At 36.4% G+C, this 26,053-nt stretch overlaps 1 protein-coding gene across 1 annotated transcript; it reads right to left on the reverse strand.

Annotated features, from left to right (window-relative positions):
- Positions 1–236: 236 nt before the first annotated feature.
- Positions 237–25,622, reverse strand: FAM133B (family with sequence similarity 133 member B). The gene is made up of 11 exons (XM_030857281.3): positions 25,488–25,622; positions 19,204–19,301; positions 16,972–17,050; positions 16,211–16,285; positions 16,042–16,074; positions 15,538–15,600; positions 14,979–15,071; positions 13,581–13,631; positions 8,383–8,475; positions 5,787–5,834; positions 237–2,897 (listed from the first exon to the last, which is right to left on the reverse strand). Exons 1-11 carry the CDS (start codon positions 25,509–25,511, stop codon positions 2,811–2,813), a joined length of 744 nt encoding a protein of 247 aa, XP_030713141.1. The 5' UTR covers positions 25,512–25,622; the 3' UTR covers positions 237–2,810.
- Positions 25,623–26,053: the final 431 nt, after the last annotated feature.

Here is a 26,053-nt window from a genome sequence, read left to right on the forward strand (position 1 = left end):
TCATAATAAGCAAACAAAGGCCTCAATCTGGGAGCTTCTAGAGAAATGTAAAACCCCTCACGTTTACCCCTCCAACTTATCTGACTGACTGGTTAGGAAAACATGGTATGATTATGCCAAAGCTGGGCAAGATGGCAACTGTTCTCATGTCCATTGTCAAATCCTGGTATAAAGAACAAACATCTTCTTGTGTATGTCTGCTGGCCTTCACTGTGGCAAGGCAAAAAAAAGGTACAAAAATGATTTTTAGAATTTAGGACACTGTATTCTTACTAAATTTTAAATAACACATAAAAACAAATTTTAAAATAAGGCAAATACAACTGGGGGAAAAAAAAAGTTTCCCCAAACGTTTAAGGAAATGCCAAACGTTCATAGATTTTAAGTTGAAAACTGACAATTTTTAATAACTGTTCTTAGTGCCTAGTCTATTGTTCTCTGTAAAATTAAAGAAAATTAGGCAATAGGCTTTTAACACATCTTGACTGGAGGAATACAAATCTATACTCTGGATAAAATAAATTCAAGACACTCTTAGGGTATTTAAAACACCTAAACATACTAAGGGCAACCCAAGGAATCCAAAACCACCAGAAAAAGACAGCACCAGGTATAAATTCAATTTTCCTACTCAGACATTCACCAATTTTGTTGCAGTTACCCTGGCATCATTATCCAAATAACATGCTTTGTGTTTATAAAATTAGTATATAATTATTCAAGTAAAAGGGTGGTTTGGTGAAGAAAGAGATGTTATTAACTTGCACATAATATCACCTGGTCAAATTTTCTTTGTATACCTTATTAGAAAACTGTTAAGGCTACCACAAGAAGAATAATGGAAAAGGTGTTTCCCAGGCAGTCAACACAACCTGGAAAGAATACAATTTTTGCTAAATCACCTTCTTTTCCAGTTTAATAAAATGAACTGCTGCTTCTAGTGGGACATAATCATCATATACTGGACCAGTCTGCAAAGGTACACTTTTATGTCATGGCCAAACTGATTAACAGATAACCTGATAACCTTATCTTTTAGCATTTTCACGAACAATTCTGAGGAACTTCTTTTTGGATAAAAAATGTCTCCCAAACTTGCTGTGTACTCAAGAGCTTATAGATTTCTTTTATTAGGAAAGATTATGAAGCTTTAAGCGTAAAATTTAGGAAAATCTACCAAGAAATGTATTATATTTTATGGCTAAAAACTTGGGGACATGACTTATCCACCTAGCACTTAACACCTAGTAGTGTTCCTTAATCTTTATAACTTGAGACTCAAAGGGAGCTGATAAGAACACAGCTATTTTTAAGTAAAATAGCTATTTATTCAGCTTGTCATGCCAAAATGTTTTGTGCATATACCACTATAATTAGCACACCCTCTGTAACAGGCAAAATTGTACATCAAATTATATTTCATGTTACCTGATTATATAAAAATGTAAAGTGAAAATGATTTATCAATTCTTTTTAACATTACTAGTAAACAATTCAGCAGGAGACATGAGGCACAAAATCTTAGTAAAATATGACACAGGAAAAGCAAATATGTAATTCTCATTTAAATTTAACTTGTCATAATCCATTGTGAATATACAGAGATAAACCTTTAAAACGTTATATTTACTAAGATTCTGGCAATAGTTTTGTGTAACAAGACACAGCATACCAGGCCTGTCACTCAACTTATTTATGGTTAAGTCTCAGCTTCAATATGAAGCTGTTAAAAAAAAAAAAAAATCAAAAACCTGCTTTTTACATGCTAAATATCTTGGCAAGTATGCTGTTAAACACAGTAAGGAATTTAGAATAGCAAGAATAAGGAGTTAATAAAAAGCTAAACATTACAGCCTAAACAAAACTCATACAAAAAATAAAGGAACTATCACTGATTACATAAAATTTTCCTGACTGGTTAAAACCTAACAGTATAAAACATGCATTTTAGAATCTTTAGCTATCAAGTTCAAAAAGTACCAGTGTCATTTGAAATGATTCCTTTTCAAAGCCAAAGTGTAGTCAAAATTAGTTCAAATGTTATAACACATTCTAATGCTAAAAAACATTCAGTATTATTGAAGTGGAGGTAAATCCCAGAGCTTTTGGGGCATTCTCATGCTGCAAAAGGCTATTTCTCTGGTTCACTCAAAGTAGCATATGACAGAGTCCAACGATGTCACTAAGCTCAGTAAAGGGCAAGACTGCCATACCCGGCCCTGACCTCCCCATGAAGCATGGCTACTGTGTCCACAAAAATAAGATGTGTGAGGATAAAGGCACGCTATTCTGCTAGCTGAAGTGATATCAAACCCCACCCCCACCCCTAAAAGCTTCTTCCCCAGGTAAACAAAAGTATACAAGGGGAAAAAATTAAAATACGCTTATCTACAGAGTAAGGATTTTGAAACGTCAACGTAATCCCTACTTCAAAAATGTTAACTAGAGTCATCTGGTCATGTCTGATTACATCTTAATGATGTATCCAGATTCAGTTTCTGTTGATTTATCATTAGATACTTCTAGTCAAAAATATTAACTTTATTCCCAAATATCTTAACCACTAGTATGACTGCGGTGTGTTATCTCCCAGTTATAAAGCACTGGATGAGAAAAAAACAGATGTTCAAGCAGCAGGCAACAATTATGGCCCTTTCACACAGCGGCATCTGAGTGGCTACTGATAGTCCAGGAATAATTCTAAAAACAAGAAAATTCATGCATTTTAGTAAATATGTCATAATGTTCACAGTTGATATTTCCTTAGACATTGCACTTTCTTTATAAGTGAATCCTGATTCTTCTTAATGTTATGGTGAGTCAGGACTTGAACTAGCAGCCTTCTTTTTCTTCTTCTTACTGTGTTTCTTATGCTTCTTTTTCTTTTTTGTTTTTTCCTGAAAAGATAGTTCCATGTTAGACACAGCTACATGAAAATCTGCAAATTAAAAACAACAACTTCACCATGGTACTTCTAATCTACTATGTATAGTTATTTCTAACAATCCACACAAACAAGTAAGCTACTGAAAACATTTCTCGAAAAGTCTCAATAATATTGTATGAGGACTAAGAGAGTGCTTGTCAATTTTCAAAAGATGAGGAAAACTCTAGTCAGTAGCACATTAATGTAGCTTCTAACAAGATTTCCTGTAGAAAATAAATTCAACTGGATTATGGTATCAACTGTTATACTTCATGTTATCTAATTTTTAAAGGTGAAATCATTTTAGTTACTGCAAAGGAATCGTCATACCACAGCAAAACACAATTGTTTGTAAAATGATAACTTTTAGAGAATACATTAAACCTGCTACTTTTAAGTAAATAGGAACAGGTATTAGGTACTGCTTAGACTGGTAGCGCTACTTTAATTATTAAGTTAACAACTATCTGGTACAAAATACTGACGTACAGTTGAAAAGTATATTTAGCTTAGAAAAATGGACGCTTGGTTTTTAGAGGAAAACACCACTGAGGCCTAGTAAAAGTAGTCATACTGTGACTAGACAAAGGAAGCTAGAATTCTGCTGAACGCTGACTCTCTTGACTTTCTGATGTAAAAGAGAAGGCAGAACTTTTAGAAACAGATATGTGGAAATGTAGCATCACATAATATACTAGTTGTTGATATTCAGAAGTAAAAAGAAAAGGCAAGAGCCTTAATTTAAGGGTGGCAAAAATAAAACTTCCTCTCCATCTCCTTATCTATTAGAACTTCCATCCCTCCGCCTTCCCTAAGGCCTCTATCACTTTGTGACACTAACAAACTTTCACTGTTCTTTTCATTAGGAGCCCAGGTATGCAGGGACTTTTAGAGAGTCCAAAATCTTATATCTGGGCTTTTAAAAATAAGTTTTGGGTATAGGTTACTTTTTCATAAAAGGATAGTTGGCCACTCTGTTCTTAAAACACTTTTCTTCTTGGCTTCCATGACACCTCACTCTGCTGCTTTCCTTCTATCACAAAGACCTTGTTTGCTGGTTCTTCTTCCTCTGCTCAACCTTTGTGGGCTTCCTTCCCTTCTTTTCCACATGCTCTCCCAGTAACATGCTTTAAATACCACTTAACAGACCAAATCTTTATATCCAGTCCTATGCTCTAAACTCAAGACTGCAAGTGCCTTATTACTAGCTCTACCATGCTAGTTATTAAAAATGCTTAATTTTCCCCTCCAAATCCTTTCTCAACCATCTTAGTGCATGGCACCACTAATTCATCATATTGTTTAAGCCAAACAATCTAAACTATCTTTGACTCGACTCTTTAACTCCACTCTCCACCCCTGAAGCACCAAGCAAGTCCTACCACCTAAGGCCAAAACATATCTCAAATCCATCATGCCAGTCCATCTCCATCACTACCACTGTAATACAAACAACAGCATTCCTCATTTAGGTCCAGTCATCACTTCTGCCAAAATATTTTTAAAATGTAAAGTTGATTTAGGTTACCTGTTTGCTTTGATTAAAACCTAAATAGTGTGCTCTGTGAGATGGCCTCTGCTTACTTCCCAACCTCATTATATGCCATCCTCTTTATCTACTACGTGTAAGCCAAGCCTACCTTTTTTCACTGCTTCAAACATATCAAGCTCACTCCCACCATAGGTCCTGAGCTCTTCTCTCTGTCTAGGATGTTCTATCTTTCATCTTCTAATGGTTGTCTCTTTTTTGTAAATCAGATTTCAGCTTAATTTTACGTCCTCAAAGAGGCTTTCTCTCCCTGAGTCAGCCTCTCATTTGTCACACTCTTATCTATCTCGTACTCCATTATAACAGCTCTACCAAGACAGAACAGTGCCTGCATAGAGAAGCTTAATAAATACATGCTAGCTGAATGCATGAAACAGTAAAGTATGCAAATATAAATTAGAATTATCCAAAATTAACTTTATGTCTTAATAATCTGAACCAAAGATGCAGTCTTCACCCAAGTTATTTTCCCACTCAGGAAAAATGTCTCTTAAATGTCTCCTTGGTCTTGAAGCATATAAAATGTTATTTCCGAATCACACATTATCAGGTGAACCTTCTCAGAGAAGGACCCTCGTTTTAAGAGTCAGGGACATTCTGGGAAGGGGCAGTTACTCTCAAACCTACAAATGATGCTGTTCTCATTTTTCTTTTACTCCTCCCTAAGAAAATGCCTTCAAAGGCCATAGCCCACACTTATGTGGGTGCTCCTAAATTACTTTGCTGATATGATCTGCATTTCTCCTTGATAATTTGCTACAGACGTTCTCTAGGTTGGTCTGCTTCTCATTGGATACCACTTCCACTTTCCTATTCTCCTCTTTCTACTTCTCAACCTGCATGATAGCAGAGCTGGCTTTAGAAATGATTGAAAGAATCATCTTTATTAGTGAATCATTTATGTTGTAACATTCCTCTTATTTTTCATTGCAGCGTGTGCTTCATGAGCCTTTTTCTATTATTACCAGGTTTGGCAGATCTGGGAGTATCTACTATCGAAGATGGAGGGAATCACCATACTTTACTCTCATACTTCCTGTTACAGCTTAAGAAAGTCAAACAATAGTTTAAGCTTACATTTCTAACAGTAAAATACTGAAAATGAAACAGAGATATTTGCTATCAGGATATGCTTCCTTTCTTCTGAGCCAATTTAATTTTCTCCAACCCATTAAGTGAAGCTGCTGAACACCACACCTTTCCCAATAAATATTTATTTAGTTCTAGTAAGTGTAATCATGCTTTACAATGACTAATTTTATATTAAAAACAGCTATACTGTTGTCATGTAAAAACATAAGTGATACTTGCTGTTGTTTTTTCTCGTTCTTCACTGCTTTTCTTCTTTTTTGCTCGTATCTACAAAATTAAAATTTTTGTGGAGAACAGAAGATAAATATGTAATTTCCAAGGCATTTTTTTTCATTCACTAATATACCTTTATGTAAAAAACCTTTTTTTGACAATCAAAAAACATTTTAAATGCATTATTGTACCTCAAACCTCTATTATATCACAATGAGGATTCAACGAAAAACATTTAAAGAAAATTAAATCTCTAGAGGGCTTCTCTTAGATTTTCTTTCACCACCTAAAAACAGCAGTGAGGTACAGCAGATAAAATACATGGGCTCTGCAATAAAACAGACCAAACTCTGAACCCTACCTCTGCTATGTATTACCCTCAGTTTCATCGTCTTTGTAAAATGTAGGTAATATCCACCCTCAAGGGGGAATGCCTGGAATACAGTAGGTGTTTCTCTTACCTATGGTGTTTAACGAATGGTGGTTTTATATATATAGTGTACTCAGTATCAATGAACTGATAAAAATCTTTTCAAGTAACAATTATTACCCCATTAATATGTTATTTCAATATTTTAAAGTGTGATACACTGGATTTATGTTAAATTCAAAGTTGCTAAAGCTGATGTGTATTAATGTTAAATCCAAATGTAACATATTTTATATTAAGACAAACATAATTAATACAATAATAAAGCACAAAAATTGCTGAAATATTGAATTGTCTGGTTTATCTGCTAGGTTACTGTATGTCAAGTACATGAAAATGTAACTAAGAATAGCACAAATAAACTAAAATAGACTGAAGGAATAGAACACAGAAGCATTAAGGACTATTAACTTTCAATAGAAGCGGTAGCTCTCTCCTGAAAGAACTTGGAGAACGCAATCCTTGTGTCTGGTGGTTATTCTTGTCATCTCAGTGACTGAGGGGGTGGGGCCAAGACAGGGAGTGCCATCAGGCGATATCCAGGGAGCCTGGACATAACTTTAGAATAGCCTGCTTGACATTCATATAATGGGCCCAATTATAATATAAAATCTAAGTATATTACAATATGAACACAAAGTATTTTGTACTGGGTTTTAAGATACAGTCGGCCCTCCGTATCCGTGTGTTCAGCACCCATGGATTCAACCAACCATGGATCAAAAATATTTGGGGAAAAAAAAATTGCAGAAAGTTTCAAAAAGCAAAACTTGACTCTGTCACATGCCAGCAACTATTTATATAGCATTTACATTGTATTCGGTATTAGATGTACTCTAGAGATAATTTAAAGCGTATGGGAGGATGTGCATGGGTTAGATGCAAATACTACGCCATTTTATGTAAGAGACTTGAGCACCTGTGAACTTTGGTATCCACAGGGGTCCTGGAACAAATTCCCTGCAGATATCGAAGGATGACCGTACAGTGGATGTCCCAGAATAGCTATGTCATATAAATAGAGGGAAGACTGTATTTTGTTTCATTCAGAGCTTTACTGGGAATTGTCCACCATTTTGGAAAATGTCATTGGTGACAATGCTATTGTACGGCTTTTGAAGGGCATAGGTCAACATACCTGCTACAGCCTGAATTTTGTCACAGCTTAATATTTTATGTCTTCTAGTGTTATTAGGCGCAAGTACTTATGCATAGAAATATAATTTTATAAAATTATTCTCTTGTATTCATTTTTATTTCTTTAGGGGACACTAATATAAAAATGTGTACAGGTAGCCTATATTAGCTACAAACTTCATTAAAGGAGTATTACAAAATATTGCTACACATGGGGACAAGAGGTCCTATTTTACAAATGAGGAAATCAAGTCCAAGCAGAGAAATACTTCAAAGATAACTTATAAACCTAAAATTAACTAAGAATGGACTCTAATTCCAAGAGAATACAAAATCTAAGACAGGGATATTAGAGCTGAAAAGGACTGTACAGATTACCTAATTCTACTCCCTCATTTTATGGATAGGAAAACTGAAGTCATGTCAACATTTCTGTTCCACCGTATCACCTTTCTACTCCCTAAAGAGTAGTGCCGGGGCTTCCCTGGTGGCGCAGTGGTTGAGAGTCCGCCTGCCAATGCAGGGGACGCGGGTTCGTGCCCCGGTCCAGGAAGATCCCACATGCCGCGGAGAGGCTGGGCCCGTGAGCCACGGCCGCTGAGCCTGAGCGTCTGGAGCCCATGCTCCGCAACGGGAGAGGCCACAACAGTGAGAGGCTCGCGTACCGCAAAAAAAAAAAAAAAAAAAAAAGAGTAGCACCAAACAAAAACAAGGGAATGCTTGGGTTTTAGTATGGTACATGCTATACAGTATCTTTCATGCCATCAAAATGGTAGTAAAAAGAAAACATTAGAAGAGTAAAAATAAAAGATCTCAGATTGGAAAGGTATCTGGGAATATGATTCTCAAAATAAAAGCCATATTACTATCTTGTGTAAAAATACAAAACTTATTCTGAAACGGTGTCTCTTTTACATATTAGAAAAGTGAGTAAATCAAATATCTTATGAAAATTTTTTTTTACTAATTCGTATTTATTAAATCAAGTAACTAAATATTTTAAAGTAAAGAAAATGGATTTGATCATAGACTTACCTCCTCAGTATAATCTGATTCTGACAGGGACTCAGATGATAAAGGTTTATCTTCAGGATACATCTTTCTTTTTTTGCTGAGTCCTTTAATGTCCTATGAAAAATAAATACATGTATGCCGACTGAGATATAATACAATGCCACACGAATTTTAAGTTTTTAAGTTCTATTTAAGAATTTTCCCAATTATCACAAAAATTATCCATTTTCATTTTAGAAACGTCTAAAATTGGTGACAATTATCAGCAATCAGTTTCTAATTCCAATAAAGCAATGCTTTTATTAAATAACTTGAAAAGAAATACCTATACATCCATTTAGATGTAATATCCTCCTTATTTTCTTTAATTATACATGATGAAGTTTTAAAAAGTTAAGGAAAACATATGGTATAAGAATTGGGTCCTTTGCAGTTTAATTCTTTTTGTTTCTAGCCTGGGTTGGATCAGACAGGCCTAGTGTTACAGAAAAGAAAATCAACAGGTAATTATTTGTGATGGCCTAAAAAGGTCTCTGCACCGTAGTTCCCTTAGTGCATTTAAAGTGTTAAATTCACATTAAAAAACAAAACAAAACTTCATCTCTAAGTATTTAATGATGAGAAAATGTATAATTCTGGGGAGGAGTACTTAGGGGCTTAAGTACATATTTTAAGAAATAAAACATTTTTAAAGAAATAAAACATTCTGGGAACTTCCCTGGTGGGGCAGTGGTTGAGGATCTGCCTGCCAATGCAGGGGACACAGGTTCGATCCCTGGTCTGGGAAGATCCTACATGCTGCGGAGCAACTAATGTGCCACAGCTACTGTGGCACAGCTACTGAGCCTGCACTCTAGAGCCACGAGCCACAGCTACTGAGCCCGTGTGCCACAACTACTGAAGCCCGTGCACCTAGAGTCTATGTTCCCAACAAGAGAAGCCACCACAATGAGAAGCCTGCCCAACACAACGAAGAGTAGCCCCCGCTCGCCGCAACAAGAGAAAAGCCCACGTGCAGCAACGAAGACCCAACGCAGCCAAAAAATAAAATAAAATAAATTAAAAAATAAAGTACCAAAAAAAAAATAAAACATTCTGAAAACATCTGAAACAAATATGACAGAATGTTAAGATTTATTAAAGCTGCATAGTGAATATGCTGGTTGTCATTTTATTTTTTCTATATGCTTCATCAGTACGTATGAAGTAGTTCATAACAACAAAAACAAAACCGCACAAATGAAAAAATTCTCACCAGTTAATCTTACACAGAAAAAAATGACCTAAAACTTTTACATAGCATGAACCCAATTTTGAAGATACAAACAAACAAGAAAAGAAATTAACAGTGATGATATGTGTGGTAGATTACAGGTGATTTGTTTCTGCAAACAGCTTTATTATTTTGGTAGAAATTATAAATGTTCATTTTAAGAAAATTCACCAAGATCCCACTACAGGGATTTTGGGAAACATCTCTGTGTATATACAATTTTACATAAATACTTGTTTGGAACCCAGTCTTCTCACCCAACAGTATCTTTCCATGCCAACTACACCATCATTTTTGGCTGCCTTTGACATTCACTGAAAGTATATACCACTGAAAGTAGATACCACAATTTACTTAACCCATTTCCTTCTGGAGGGCAGGCATATGAGTTCCTCGCTATTAAAAACAAAGTTGAAATATAGTAAAGGGTACGTGAGGGCAAAATCTTTAACAATAATGACTAAATCAAAGACCAAAGCAGCCTTCATCCAAATGATTTTCTCACTCTCCCATAACCCTCAAAATTGTTTCTTATTTCATTCATTTATGAACCACACTTCACCAAAAAGCCTCTTCGTCAGATTCTTTTATCAGCCATATCAATCTCAGATTATTAGAATATAGTTCATATTTTCTTTAAAAATTGCCTCAACATGTATTTTACCTATTTTTATGTGTATGTGAGGTATTCTCTTTCCCTTAATTACTGAAGATCAAGTTTTTGCCTTATGTATTCCTAGTAGTGTTTCTTAGTCTGTTCATTATATTTAAACTTCGTTCACAGCTTATTTTTTATAACCTATATGTCTTTTTTCCCATTCAGCATTTGAATTATGTGGTCAGAAGTTCATGAGATTTGAGGTAAAGCCCTTTCCCATACCAATGTTATACTCACCCATGTCTTTCTCTAGTTGCATTTTCATACATTTAGAATTTTCACTTATCTGGAATATATTTGGCCTTAAGGAGTGCTCAACTGTATATTTTCCAAATGGCTAGTCATTTTGGTCCAAGAAATGCCACCTCTATCATATATTAAATTCCACAAATACTTAACAAATTTTTACCTGGACTCTACACTGTTCCATTGTTTTTTCTGTTCCTGGATCATACCACATTTTTTCATCAAAGCATATGAAAAATGTTTTAACTTTTAGCAGAGCAAGTCATACCCAGGAACATTTATTAAATTTTCGCGTTTCTGAATAGATCTGTATAGTTTTCTTCAAATAAGTCCTGCTCACTTCTTTAAGATTTTCCTATATGTTTTTTGTTACCATCATAAATGAAATATTTTCTTCCACTATATTTTCTAATTAGGTATTCCATTGCCTAGCACTTTCAGAACAATTTAAAATAAAAATGGAGCTAAAACTAATGACTGATACATATAACTGAAAATTAAAACCATGTAAGATTATAACAGACACCCTGAACAGGATTAACAGAAGCCATAGACCAAAAGATGTTAACTACCTGTCTGAAAGATTAGCATCCAAAGTATATAACTCTTATGAATCAGAAAGATTAATAACAATCAAACAGAAAAATGGGCAAAGACCACAAATAGGCAATTCACAGAAAATGAAATCTGAATGGCTAATAAACAAATAAAGGGGCTCAAACATCTCTACACACTGAACTGGCAAAAAGGGAGGTTTCACAGCGTGACAAGTATGTATGAGGAACAAGGGTACTGTCATACATTACTAGTAGGAATGTAAATTAATAACAAGCACTTTGGTAAGCAAAATGTAGACAAGTAAAACGTATGTATATCCTAGGACCTAGAAGTTATACTCCCAGGTATACCTCAGAAAATTAATGACAACTTAAGGAAAAGGAGAAATGGGTAACAAATAGCCATTGCAGCACTGTTTGCATTACTGAAGAATGAAAATAACCTATATGTCCACAAACAGGACAATGGAGATACAAGTTGTGGTGAGTTAAAATAATGGAATATTATAAGCCAAAGAAACAAACTTGAGAGTATCAACAAGGATAAATGTCAACAGTAATTCTGAGAGAAAAAAACAAGCTTCAGAGGAAACATGGTGACACCCTTCTGAAAATACTCTAAGTTATTTCTGAACACATACTTATGTTAATAAAAGTGTATAAATATGGATGGGAAGGAGGCACAGTAATTTCAGAAACAGCTGTCTCTAAGGAAGGAGAAAGTGCCTGGGACTTCTTCTTTTCTCATAAAACAAGACCTGAAGCAAATATGACAAAATTTAAACCATCTGTTAATTCTAGTTGGTATACATATGGGTGATTTTTTATATATGTGTATATTACTCTATACTTTGTATATCTTGAAGTACTTCAAAAATCACAGTGCAGTTGTTTTAGCATTTCATGTTTGCAAATTGCCAGTTTTTAGTTTTACAATTTTTTTTAAAACATGAAAGTAACCAATTATTCTTATTTTATAATGGTTTTGAAAAATCAGGAAGTTCTGTTGAAATTATATCACACCCTATTGGCAACTATTAAAATAATCACACGGTTTCTTTCCTTTGACCAGTTAATATGGCAAGTTATATTAATAAATTTCTTATCCTTGAATCCTTGGAATTAATTAAACCAACTCTGTCAATATGGTTTCTTTTTTTAGTGTTAATGCATTTTTATTTGCAAACTGATTAAAAAAAAACCAAAACATGTCTAGGTATATACCCCAGAGAAATGAAAATATACGTCCATACAGAAACATGCATATTTAAAGCAGCATTATTCACACTAGCCAAAAGGTACAAACAACTCAAATGTCCATCAATGAATGAATGGATAAACAAATTGTGCTATATACATACAATGGAATATTATATGCATTCATAAAAAGGAATGAAGTACTGATACATGCTACAACGTGAATGAATCTCGAAAACATTATACTAAGTGAAAGAAGCCAGTCACAAAAGGTCACATATAGTATGACTGCCTTTATATGATATATCGAGAATACACAAATCCATAGACATAAAGCAGATTAGAGGCTATCACGGGATTGGGGGTGGGTGGGGAGAAGGAAACTGGTTACTTAGTGACTATGGGTTGTTTTTAATGGAATGATGAAAAAGTTTTTTTTGTTTTTTGCAGTACGTGGGTCTCTCACTGTTGTGGCCTCTCCTGTTGCGGAGCACAGGCTCGGGACGTGCAGGCTCAGTGGCCATGGCTCACGGCCTAGCCGCTCCGCAGCATGTGGGATCTTCCCAGACCAGGGCACGAACCCGCGTCCCCTGCATCGGCAGGCGGACTCTCAACCACTGCGCCACCAGGGAAGCCCGATGAAAAAGTTTTGAAACTAGAGAGGTGATCAATGCCCAACACTGTACATACACTAAATACTACCAAACTGTAATTTAAAGATGGTTAATAGCATATTATGTGAATTTCACCTCAATTTTTAAGAAATGATATACAAAGACTGAATAAAATACAGTGACACTGGTCTTTATTTTCCTTTTATTAGTAGTTGCTTTCTTTAGGCTTTTATTTTTAATAATAAGAAAGATTTAAAAATATAAACCAGAAACTTAGGTAGGGATAAATTAAGCATTAGGTATAGATAAGCTATAAATGAAGATAAAACATCTACTTACAGTAGAAAAAAAGTTTTCAAATTTAGCTATGGTACACTCAATTTGAAACAGAAGTCCATGTTCTTTCATTAAAAGGACCTTCTTTAAAATGACTTCAGGAAACAGGAAATGTTTAGAATCTTCATTATTTTGAATTTTAAACTGAGATAATACATTTATCTATACAAACTCAAATTCTCTGCAGGAAGCTTCTTCTGATCTTTTACCTTCAAAAATGAACTCAATAAGCAAAAGAAATCTTTTAAGGTAAAAAGGGGAATGCTTTAATGTTAATTTTTTGAAGCAATTCTTGAAGTAAAAGAAGTTATCTTAAGGCACTGTAAAGTATAAATTACCTTTTCTTTCTCAGTTGCATCCTTTGACTTCTTCTTCTTTTTTAAACTATCCTAAACAAATAAAATATATATATATCAATTTTAAATGTGAAAGATACAGCATTATGACAGAAGGAAGAAAAATATCAAAAAAGTGATTTACTCTATGACCGAAAAAAAGTTTACTTCCAGAATTTTATTCTGAAAATACGGGAGAAATACAGGTTGTGTATATATGTGCTTATGAGGGAATGAGACTTCTTCATTTATCTGGCTGTATATCAAATCTCTGTACAACTAAAACAACGGACGTTATCTGTATAACCACAGGGTTTATTTTAAAATAAGACTTTATGCTATTGCTATTTTTACCTGTAGTGATCATATGCACTGAAGTTCTAATTCACACCATGCTCAGACATCAATTTGATTTCCCTACTCTTCCTTATAAAGTGGGGAGGCAAGAATTTCTACTTTTGAATCCCTCAGGGCTAGCTGTTAAACTCTCTGAGCCTTCCTTATCCATGAAGTGGGATATACAAAAAACTACTTCATAGGGGTGTTGAGAGGATTGAGTTAACAAGTCAAGTGCTTAGAACTGGGCTCAATCTATAGTAGGCATTCTATAAATGTTAGCTATCAGTATCATTAGACTGGCTCTTCGGCTTTAAAAAACAAAACCAACATCTACTGAATACTTTATATATGCCAGGCATTTTATCAAAAGAAGTCTCAGTAGGGCAAGTAGATATCTGCCATACAACCATATATCAATAGTTGTTTTGTTCTCCTGGGACCCCAGGACAGTGCTCATCAAATTGTGGCCCATGGACAGCACTGCATCAGAATCCTAGGGACCATTGGTTTAAAATGTAGACTTCTGATCCTAATCGGACTCACTAAATCAGACTCTGGAGATAGGACCCAGGAATCCACATTTTTATTATAACCTGCATGTATTTCTTATGACCACTAATGTTTGAGAGTTAATTGCATCTGATAATTCTGGATAGTACAGAACAGATTTAGGTACAGTACAGTAAAAAGGACACTGGATCAGATATTAGAAGATAGATTCAACTTCCAATTCTAATACGATCTGTATGAATTTAAGCAAGATGTTTTCATCTGCACTACAAATTTTTTATGTAGATGGGAAAAATAATGTCTGCCATGCTTTATCATAAAGCTGTCATAAAAATGCTGAGATGTGGGGACCTATATGTCAAAGTACTTAGAGAACAATTAAATGCCCTATGTACAATATTATTAAGTACATCAATTAAGTGACACAGAGCATCAAAGTACAAAAACAGTATCACATTTCTAAACTGAGAGCAATTTAAGACAGGAAGAACTTAAAGAAGAACCTAATTAAATGTCTGCTATCCAAAATATTGCTCATTTAAATGATTTTACCTTACTGTCTGATTCAGTTTCTGACATGGAACTTTCAGAAGATTTATGTGAACGGCTCTTCTTTTTCTTTTTCCTTTTTCCTTGTCTCTTATCCTACATGAAACATTTCAGAAATATTTGCTTTCTGTTTCAAAAATATAATCGTTGCATTTTATTAACATCAAAACTTAATCAATGAACAAAACTTGATGAAAGGACCAGCGTGTAAATATGTTTTACTTAATAATATTTAAAATGTAACTTACATCACTTTGTTTTATTAAAAAATGTTAAGTGATGAGTCACATGTAATTCTTAGCTAAAACAGAATTTTTGATTTTTAAATCCATTTCTTCTACTAATATTTTTAAATGAACAAGACAAATTTAGGAATCTAAAAAACACATTTACCAATATTTAAATACCTAGTTATTTATTCACAACAGCGCTCTCAGTTATGGATGATTAATCAAAAACTGGAAGTAAACATTTTTAACAGATATTTCATAATGGGTTTCTTCCACTTGTCAGTAAAGATATCAGAGATATTATTTCATGAATCATTACAGGCAAACATTACCTCATCTTCAGAATCTGAAGAACTGCTGGAAGAATCAGAGCTTGATGAAGAAGAAGATGAATACTTGACCAAGCACAAAACAATTAAAGCTTGTGAGATGCAGGAATTTTTTTCTTTTACTAAGTCTCTCAAATACTTAACGAAATTAATCTAGTGTCTGAGAAACAGATGCCATATTCATGACTTAAATACTAAAATGTCAAATCTCACATTCCCTCACAAACACAGACATACACACACACAGACACACACACAAAGTAACAACAGATGTAGCAACGGTAATCGATTTTCCCTCTTTAATAGTAATGAAGGAGTCACTAGGTTATAAGGAGGTTGGCACCTTTCTTTTATTATCACTAATAGAACAAAACCACCCGTAACTACCAAAGGACCTCCAGGTTCCTTGACTTATCTAGAGTTAGCATACAGGTTATATCAATTATTCTTACTTTTTTTGTACGCTCTTGATTATAACATTTAGAAAAATGGAAAACTTTTGCTCACCCTACCAGATTTCTTCTTTTCTTTTTTCTTTCTCTAAAAGCAAACAAATACAAGTACAAATCTAAATAAGGTGGTGTTTTCAAATGTATCTATTAATAGTAGTACACAGCATTATTATGAAAACCCAACTCTGAGATTAAGAATAGCAATAAACTAAAAATGGCATTACCTGTCTTTTTCTGGATGAGCTCTCACTTCCACTTAATAATTTCTCCCTGTGTTTTTCTAGTTCTTTCTTCCAGTTCTGCAGAAAAGTTATAAACACATTAGAGGCTACCTATCCCCTTCTAATACACCTAAATATATAGAGACAGCCACTACTTTCTTCCTTCCATCCTCTACTACCTCGCTCTCATCTCAGCCTCTAATTACAGTCAAAAGATACTGCAGGTGCCAGAATCCTTTACCCTGTCACCAAAGGAGCCTCTACGAGCTCCTTTCAAAGAGGATATTATGAGGTGGGAGCTCCTTACTGTATACTGAAAGGAAGAGTAGGTATTATTACTGAGGCTGAGAACTTTTTTCTTTTTAACAATGGTGGTTAGATTCTCTTTCCAGACAGTAAAAGTTGAATTAATCTATACTGTGGCTGAAATACTACATATATGTTTGTAATCAAAACAAGCAAACATCACCATGGAAATCCCAGGGTAAGATGGGGACCTGGGGATAAGGGGAGAGAAGGGAAGAACGTAACATTTAGAAAACTTAAGATGATTTAAATTACTGTAAGATGGCTTTTCTCTATTTCTTTTTTTAAGAAATCAAAATATACAAACCGTATTCAATATAACAAAAACACTTCTATAATACAGAGCACCCTTAACCTAAAGAGCTAGGCCCAAACTCTTGGTTTATTAAAAAAAAAAAGATTTCATTTTTTTATTATAAGAAAAAAGATTATTTTTTTTAAAGGCACAATTTACAAACCTCATTCATCTTTTCTTCAAATTCAGCCAATGCCTTGGAGCCTTTCTTTTTCTTTTCTAGTTGTTCTTTCACTTCTTCCCTTAAAAAAATAGAATGTACAAGTAAGTTTTCAAGCTATTCAAATTTGAGACGGATGCTTACAAACAAGGCAACAAAAATTTCATAAATAAATTTTTCTTAATATCCTAATAAACCTCCATTCTAGTTCCAGTGCTGCTACATTTTAACTTTCTTTGTTCACGTCCTTGTAAATCAATTATCATAATAAAGCCTATCAGATAATACTAGTCACTCCCCTTCTAAACACGGATTATAAGAACTAACACACCAAACATTTGAGCACTTCCATACAACAGGCACTGCTTTAAATACATCTTCCTTTAATCCTCACAACAATCCTGTGAGAAAAGGTAGTATTATTACCCCCATTTTAGAGATAAAGAAGCTGAAACTTGAGGAAGGTAAGAAAATCTGCCTAAGGTCACAAAGCTAGTAGTTTCAGTGTTAGGGTGAGTTAAGGTCTATATGACTGAATTACTATAGTCTATTACTAAATCACCCGTTTTATAATGTACCTGCTTTTAAGAACGAGTAGCCCTGGCTGGCATCTGGGAACTTAGATTTTGGTACCACCCCCTGATAAGAGTGGCTTACTGTGCCTGTCTATACAAATAATATAGTTTATATGAACACCTTCATTCCTTCTGGAAGTCTGGAATTTTGGCACCTGACAGGCAGAGGCAGATCACTCGCCAATAAAAAAGCTGGACACACTGAATCACACTGGTTGGCAATACCTTACATGTGTTATCATAACTCATTGCTAAGGAAATGAAATGCATCCTGTATGACTCCACAGAAGCAGCCTTGGAAGCCTGCGTCCAGGCTCCCCTGAACTTCACTCCATGCACTTTTTTCCTTTGCTGACTATGGCTGGTATCCTTTCACCATAATAAATCTTGCCCACGAGTACGACTATCTGTGAGCCCTTCTAGCAATTACCCAACCTGAGGGTTGTCTTGGCGACCTCTGACCATACATGTAATCCACTAGCTTAGGCACTTCCCCTTTAAAATTCATCCCTTCTCCCCAATTTTAAAGATAAAATATACTTTGTTTTGAGATAATTTATTTTTTATATTTTTTCACGTTACAGTGCCATTTAATACACATATTTTTTGCAACACAGAAATTCACATATAAAGATCTCATTAAAATCATGAGATAATTTATTTTTTGGTAAGCTGCAACAATAAACAATAGCACTCAAGAACATTCTAAGAGGCAGACACAGCTTACTTCCTATTTAACCCAAAGGAAGGATTCCCTGTTGTATGTAAATACAACTTTCAACTATAGTTGCCCAGTTATCAGGGGCCCTGAGAAGGAGTCCAAAGTTAACAACTCTGAAGCTTGCCTTATGTTACCTCAGGAGTATCGGTATTTAATAATAAGACATACTAAAAAACAATAATGTAAGTGCTATGATACTTTATTTACAAAAAATCAGAGCCACTCAACAAGGGCAAAACAAACAAAAAATTTAAAACAGAACTTTTACAAAAAAAAAAAAAAAAAATTTTACAATGGGAAACCCTAACTCTTTGAAAAGCCAGCGGATAAAACTAGAAACAAGGTCTAAAGTCATCTTTCTCAACACCTAGTTATACCCCGTGGAAGGGCAAAATTATTCAAACCTACCATTTAAAATAGCTTAGAACACTTCAAGGTTAAGGTCTGTTTTAAGACATAAATATGTGCTTGGTATAAAAGATTCTCTGTGGCTTCCCTGGTGGCGCAGTGGTTGAGAGTCCACCTGCCGATGCAGGGGACACAGATTCGTGCCCCGGTCCGGGAACATCCCACATGCCGCGGAGCGGCTAGGCCCGTGAGCCATGGCCGCTGAGCCTGCGCATCCGGAGCCTGTGCTCCGCAACGGGAGAGGCCACAACAGTGAGAGGGTCCGCATACCACAAAATAAATAAATAAATAAATAACAAAACAAAACAAAACAGATTCCCTGGCAGTGCTTTAGCTATATTGGGTGGTGGGTTCTCAAATGTTTGCTTTACATTCATGCATGTGTTTTATACATTCAAAACAAAGCACATATCAAATACCACTTCAAAAAATTATGTATCTAGCAACTGCTCAGCAATCAATAAAAGTTGTAAAAATAACCTTTAAAAATTTATGAAAACCTTATATATAGGTAAATTGTTTCACAAATACCAGGTAGGCCTTGGTCGATTCAGATAATCTTGGATCGTTGGACCTGAAGACTGGATTGGACCCCTTGATCTGGCCATTGCTATTGGGTTCATATAGGCCTTGAGGAAAAAACAAAAATTAACTCCATTAAAATAACCACTGAAAACACAAAAGTACATTTGCATACTCATAACGCAATCTTTATTATAAATGCATATTATATCCAACTAAGGATGAACAATCTGACTAACCAACTTTTCATTACAAAAAGTAGATTTAATGCTCTATTAAGCCTCATAAGTTTGGGAGATAAGTAATACTGCTCTTTCACAGAAAATGTGTTTTTACCAGAGATTTGATGAAAATAATAATGACATCTCTCTCTTACTCTAAGATGGCTTTACAGTGCTTTCTCCTAAAGCCCAATAAAGCTCTGAGGGTAATAATATTATGCACAATGGTAAATGAAGAAACTCGATTCCAAAGAAGTTAAAGAAGACCTAACTCTAAATTCATTGCTTATTCTACTATATCTTCTATCTCAGGAAATACTGTGCCATGCTGAGAGCAATTTTATACACAAATTGTTAACATCAAAAATTAAATCATGCTAGGCAACAAAAGAAAAAATAGATAAACAAGACTTCATCAAAATTAAAAACATTTGTTCATCAAAGAACACTATCAAAAGACTGAAAAGACAATCCAGAGAATGGAAGAAAGTATTTGCAAATCACGTATCTGACAAGGGTTAATATCCAGAATGCATAAAGAAATCCTACAACTCAACAACAAAACCCCCAAACAACCCAATTCAAAAATGTGCTAAGGACTTAGACATTCCTCCAAAGAAGATGTACAAATGTCTTAATATGCACATGAAACGATACTCAATGTCACTAGTCACTAGTCGTTAGGGAAATGCAAATCAAAACGACGAGATGCCACCTCACCCCAGTTAGAATGGCTACTATCAAAAACAGAAAACAAGTGTTGTCAAGGATGTGAAGAAACTGGAACAGTTAAGCGTTGCAGGTGAGAATAAAAAATGGTGCAGCTGTTTTGGAAAAGCTTGATGATTCCTCAAAAAGTTAAACAGAAACTCCACCTCTAAGTAGGATTGAAAAAGAATTGAAAGCAGGGGCTCAAACAGATATGTGTACACCCATGTTCATAGCAGCATTATTCACAACAGCCAAAAGGTGTAAACAACCCAAATGTCCATCTATGGAAGAATGGATAAACAAAATGTGATATATACATACAATGGAATGTTATTCAGCCTTAGAAAAGAGTGAAATTCTGATACATGCTCCAACACAGATGAACCTTGGAAGCATACTAAGTGAAATAAGGCAGACACCAAAGGACAAACGTTGTATGATTCAACTTATGTGGGATACCTAGAATAAGTAAATTCATAGAGACAGAAAATGGAGTTTACCAGGGGCTGGGAGTTACTGTGTAATGGGTACAGAGCTTCTTGTATGAGATGATGAAAAAGTTCTGGAAATGGACAGTGGTGATAGCTGTACAATACTGTGAATGTACTCAATGTCACTTAACTATACACTTAAAATGGTGAACTTTGTTATACATATTTTTGTACAATCAAAAACCACAGAAATTATATTATGCTCTGTATACTACACTTACTATAGCAGTAAAACACATTTTTAGACACTTTCCCCCAAAATACACTGAGACAAAATAAAGCAGAATATTTGTTTCTTTCTTTCTTTTTTTTTTTTTTTTTTTTTGCAGTACGCGGGCCTCTCACTGTTGTGGCCTCTCCCGCTGCGGAGCACAGGCTCCAGACGTGCAGGCTCAGCAGCCATGGCTCACGGGCCCAGCCGCTCCGCGGCATGTGGGATCCTCCCAGACCGGGGCACGAAATCGTGTCCCCTGCATCGGCAGGCGGACTCTCAACCACTGTGCCACCAGGGAAGCCCCAGAATATTTCTTTGTTAATGACAGTGTCTAGCAAAGAGGTGTTGCTTTATTAAACAGAATTCACAAATCTGGTCTTTAATTCAGTCTCAACCTCTTGACCATATGATTCAGCTTTCCAAATTTAATCCAAGTCAACATTTATAAAAACTCTTCTACTTTATAAATAAAAAGAATTTTGGTTGAAAATGACTATTACCAAGGTTGATTTTAAACCTAATTACCTAACATCTGAAAAGAAGTGAAAGGGTACAATGCATCTGATGCATTTTATTTAACAATATCTTTAAAAATGACAAAATCACCCACCTTCATAACAAATATAAGTTATATATTTCTAGATTACTCTGGCAGAATAAACAATATAAAACCACTATGAACAACACATATCGAGAACTACTTCCATTCAACTGGATACTGCCTACTTACTTGAGATGAAAAAGTTAAACCTTTAATATAATTTTCTTACTGGCAGGAATGAATGCTAGAGCTCCTACGGTCAGAGATGTTGAATCAGGGCTACATGTGGATATCAAATGCAACGTTTAAGACCGAGGCATAAAGTCCTATTTTTTATATCAAATGTTATGCCCTCAAATATTTCATTCAACTGTCTCTGCTGAGAATTTCAATCAGTTCATGTGGAAATGACAACCAACAGAGGCCACAACAGAGCAGCTGCTGGCCCAACCAATGACACTGACAATCATCATAACCAAAAGCAAGTACAATGTGCAAGCTAAGATCATCACTTTAAAAACTATAATATCTATCATCTATCACCTCATTTCTTTGGTAGTATGTCATAATTTTAGCAGTACTCAATAGTAAAATATTTTAAGTTTAAAACTGTAAAAACTTTATTTTCAAAGTTGTAAATATATACAAGGATGTTAAAACTGTTATCACTAAAATAGGAAAAACTGAAAATACCCAAAGAGCCGTCAATTTGAGATTAATTTAATACATTATATTCCCAAAATGAAATACTATGTAGCCATTAAAAAGATGATGTCCAAAATTTCTCAGGTGAAAAGCAAAAGCAAGTTTAAAAAAAAGATACCATTTTAATAAATAACTATAAATTTTTAAAAAGTTTTTGATGCATGTGCACCAAAATGTAAAGGAAGACGTCTACTTTCATCATTTCATACAATGGAGAAAAAAATTTAAAATAACTCATTACCTTTATAAAACAAAAATAAAAATACTACATGCAAACACTGCCATAATATTAATAGTAAACAAAATGAGAAAAATTCAACCACTCTAAATACCTCCATTATTTATTTCAATTATAATAGCAATATTTATGAAGCGCATCTCACAAGCTCCTTGCAAAATTCTGTGCTCATAATTATTAAGCAACAGTGCTCATTTTACTGTGCACAACAGAAAGGTTTTAAAAACAAAAAAGTATTTCACAAAGGTAAAGCTCTTTCACTTATTATGCGTAAGTGTGAAAAATAATGCTTCTAACATTAGGCGGTGGGTGGCTGGGCATCAATCAAAATAAAGAAACTGCAATTTCTTTAAATGTCTATGACAATCACTTTAAATACTACGCCCTTTTAAAGCAAACACTCATACTCATATGTAACTAGAACTGCCTGTGGCTCCAAGCTGCTGCTGTGAGTTTGGGTAACAGAAAACGATTTGTCTTTGAAACTTAGGATGGCAAATTGAGCTCAAGGGAATATATAAGTGGGCAGCTAGGAAAAAAGCAATGCAGTGAAACTGCAGAATTTCATTTGCTACTTTGATTACCTATTTTTATCTAGAGGATACATCTGTTTTAGTAACAGAAAAGAACACGAAGGAAACTTCTGGAAAACAATGGGCACAAAGGGTGGCCATCACAAATTAAAGTGCCCTTTACAAATCTCAAGAATTAAAATGTTCAGTGAAAAAATAAATAAAAGCCGTTCAAGAACGTACAATACCAAGAGTGAGCCCTAATGTAAACTAAGGACTTCAGGTGAAAATGATGTGTCAATGTAAGCTCATTGACTGTAACAAATGTTCCCCTCAGGTGTGGGAGTTGAAAGTAGGGAAAGCTGAGCATGTCTATGGGCAGGGAGCATATGGGAACTCTCTGTACTTTCTGCTCAATTTTTGCCTTGAGACCAAAACAGCTCTAAAGAGTAAAGCCTATTTTTACAAAAACTTCAACCTGAAATTTATGGCATTTTAGAAAGCAATTCTGTCATCTCTAAAACCATGATTTTTATCATCAATGTAAAAAGAAAAAAAAGCCATTATTTTCAGAGGCACATGTTCATTTTAATTAAAATCAAGAGTTATGGGCTTCCCTGGTGGCGCAGTGGTGGATAGTCCGCCTGCCGATGCAGGGGACACGGGTTCGTGCCCCGGTCCGGGAAGATCCCACATGCCGCGGAGCGGCTAGTTCCGTGAGCCATGGCCGCTGAGCCTGCGCGTCCGGAGCCTGTGCTCCGCAACGGGAGAGGCCACAACAGTGAAAAGCCCGCGTACCGCAAAAAAAAAAAAAACATCAAGAGTTATGATGTACTAAACTAACTTATCAGATGACCCAAGGTTTTTTTTTGGTCCCAGTTTAAACAGTTCCATCTCCTCCTCCATTGCAATGAGGAGACTGAACGAGAAGATCTGCGTCTTCTACCTCTTAATTTCCTGTTTTCCTTTCCACAACCTTTGAAGTGCATATAAAATGTTACCAGAACCACCACGGGCCAAGACAACATACCAAGTAATAAGCAGAGCTCGGAATTATCAAAATGCTCTAGTAAATGAAACTAATTTGGAAACTTTTTCAAATGCTTTAAAAGTATATGTAAACCAACACCTTTTGCCAGTAAAACAAAACATCTTAGGTCTCTGCATGAAAACTGTACCCAAGGTCCGGTAATTTCTAAGCATTTAAGGCCTAAGGTCATTAAAGAGCCCAAACACTCTTAACACCTTAAACCTAAGGATGCTCCAGGAGAACACCATTTCAACTCTATGAGAATCAGAATACCACAAGGTCTGACTTACAGCCAGGAAAGCAAGAGAAAAGAACATTCCTCAACCTTGTAATCAAAGTTCACCACTGTGGTTCCTAGACATCTTTGATTATGAAGACTAAATAAAATTAAAACAAACGTTTTGAAGACAAGAAATATTTCATAAAAGTGAAGCTCTTTTAGTACCTCGCCTCATCTCCCCCCACCCCCTAACCCCAAAGGAAATAATCACTTAATTTTTAAAAAGCTAGTTCACTAAATTTAGTACAGTAGCTTCAACGACATTTATTTTTTTTTATTTTGCTGCTCAGTGGTTTAAAACTCTATCATAGCCAAGCCTAGGAACTGTAAGGCTGCAACCTAAGCTTACTGCTAATCGCTTCTGTTTAAAGCCCATTCAAACTGATTCATAACCTGGGCTGTCCACACCAAGCTAGTAGCCACCTAGAATGCCTTCCTCCCATCTCCGCCTGTCAAAATGCCCTCAGAACCTCGAATTTCTTACTTACAGATATTTCTTACTCTTTCTGCTATTAGGTACTTCTGCATCTCTTTTATCTCATTTACTAGAATAACCTGCATGCCAAGCACTCGCCCGGCCACCTTGCCTTTTGCACTCTCAACTATTCTGCAAAGTTATGGGCAACACTGATCCCCTCTTACAGATGAAGAAACTGAGGCTCAAAGAAGAAAAGCAACTCATCCTAGGTCCCCCAACTCCCGAGGGACCAGAACTGACATTCCAGTCTGGGCCTGACTCCAGAGTGAACATTACTAGGCCATTCGTTCCTTTACAGAGCCTACTAGGTGCCAGGTAGTGCTGGACACTGGGGCCCGAAGCCAAATGCTTTGATCCTGGTTCTCAAATGCGAGCCCGACTGCTGCTAGAACTGGGAGCCCTGCAGGCCCCCGGGTGGAGGGACAACGTCCATGGCCTCCGTCCCCCCTGGGTGCGCGATCCCGGTCGCGGTGCGTGGGGGGCGAGTCCCGGCACCTCCACGGGCCTCAGACTTTGGACTTACTTACAGGAGGGTGCAGGGGACCCTAGAGCTCTACAAACTGGGCACTGCTGGCCCGAGTGCGGAAGGGAAGGATGCCAGAGAACACTACCAGAGGGTGCGGCAGGGTTGACGGGGTGTAGAGGAAAGGGAGACTAGAGAGAAGAGAAAAGAGAGCGGGGGAGCCGAAGGCGCCAACTTCGTGCGCGGCGCACGCGCGTCTGGGGCCGGAGCGGGGAGGGGAGCTGGGTCTCCTGGTTTGAGGTCCCAGCGTCGCCGCTGACTCTCAGGCCCAGCCGGGAAGAGCGAGGGGTCCCGCTCTCCTGCCGCCGTGCCCCGCGCCGCCGCATTGCTTTCCCCACCGGGTACTCACCACCCTATTGTCCCGCTTCCCCATGGTGCCGCACTGAGCGATCACTCAGCCGCTGGGGTAGACCAGGCCAGAGCGGCGGCCGAAGCAGACCCGCCGCAGGTCCTTCTGCCAACTCCCCACCCCGTCCAGAGAGCGGCGCCCCGCAGACCCGGGGGCCGCGGCCGGCCACAGCGCCACCTATCGCCTCGGAGGAGAGGAAGGCGCCCGCACTCACCCGCGGTTCCCAGGGTTCGCCTGGGGATTCCTGTTCTTTACCGCCCACCGAGTACGACAGCCTCGCCCAGGCAGCTCACTTCCGTTCAGCCTTGGATTGTTTTGCTTTCTTCCATTCCTGATGCGCTGAAATCCTTTCTAGAGGATACAATGATTATTCCAACGCTTATGGTGTGCTTAGCATAGTGCAAATGCTGGGGATAAAGTGAGGACCAGGACAGACGTGGTCCCTCAGAGTCCATCAGGCGGTGCGGGAGAAGACACTGCTGTCATAGATGTTGCTAAAGAAATTGCTCTTTAAGTTAAATTCCATTCATCCATCACTCATGCATTCATTTCACACTATTTTTTGA

Source organism: Globicephala melas, chromosome 9, assembly GCF_963455315.2.
Source record: "Globicephala melas chromosome 9, mGloMel1.2, whole genome shotgun sequence".
Taxonomy (NCBI): domain Eukaryota; kingdom Metazoa; phylum Chordata; class Mammalia; order Artiodactyla; family Delphinidae; genus Globicephala; species Globicephala melas.

Coding starts and splice junctions, on each gene's coding strand:
- FAM133B (XM_030857281.3), bottom strand. CDS start 25,511: ATGGGGAAGCGGGACAATAGGGTG. Junction 8,476..13,580: donor ATGCAACTGAGAAAGAAAAG/GTAATTTATACT, acceptor TATTTTTCATAG/GACATTAAAGGACTCAGCAA. Junction 2,898..5,786: donor AAGAACGAGAAAAAACAACA/GCAAGTATCACT, acceptor CTATCTTTTCAG/GAAAAAACAAAAAAGAAAAA.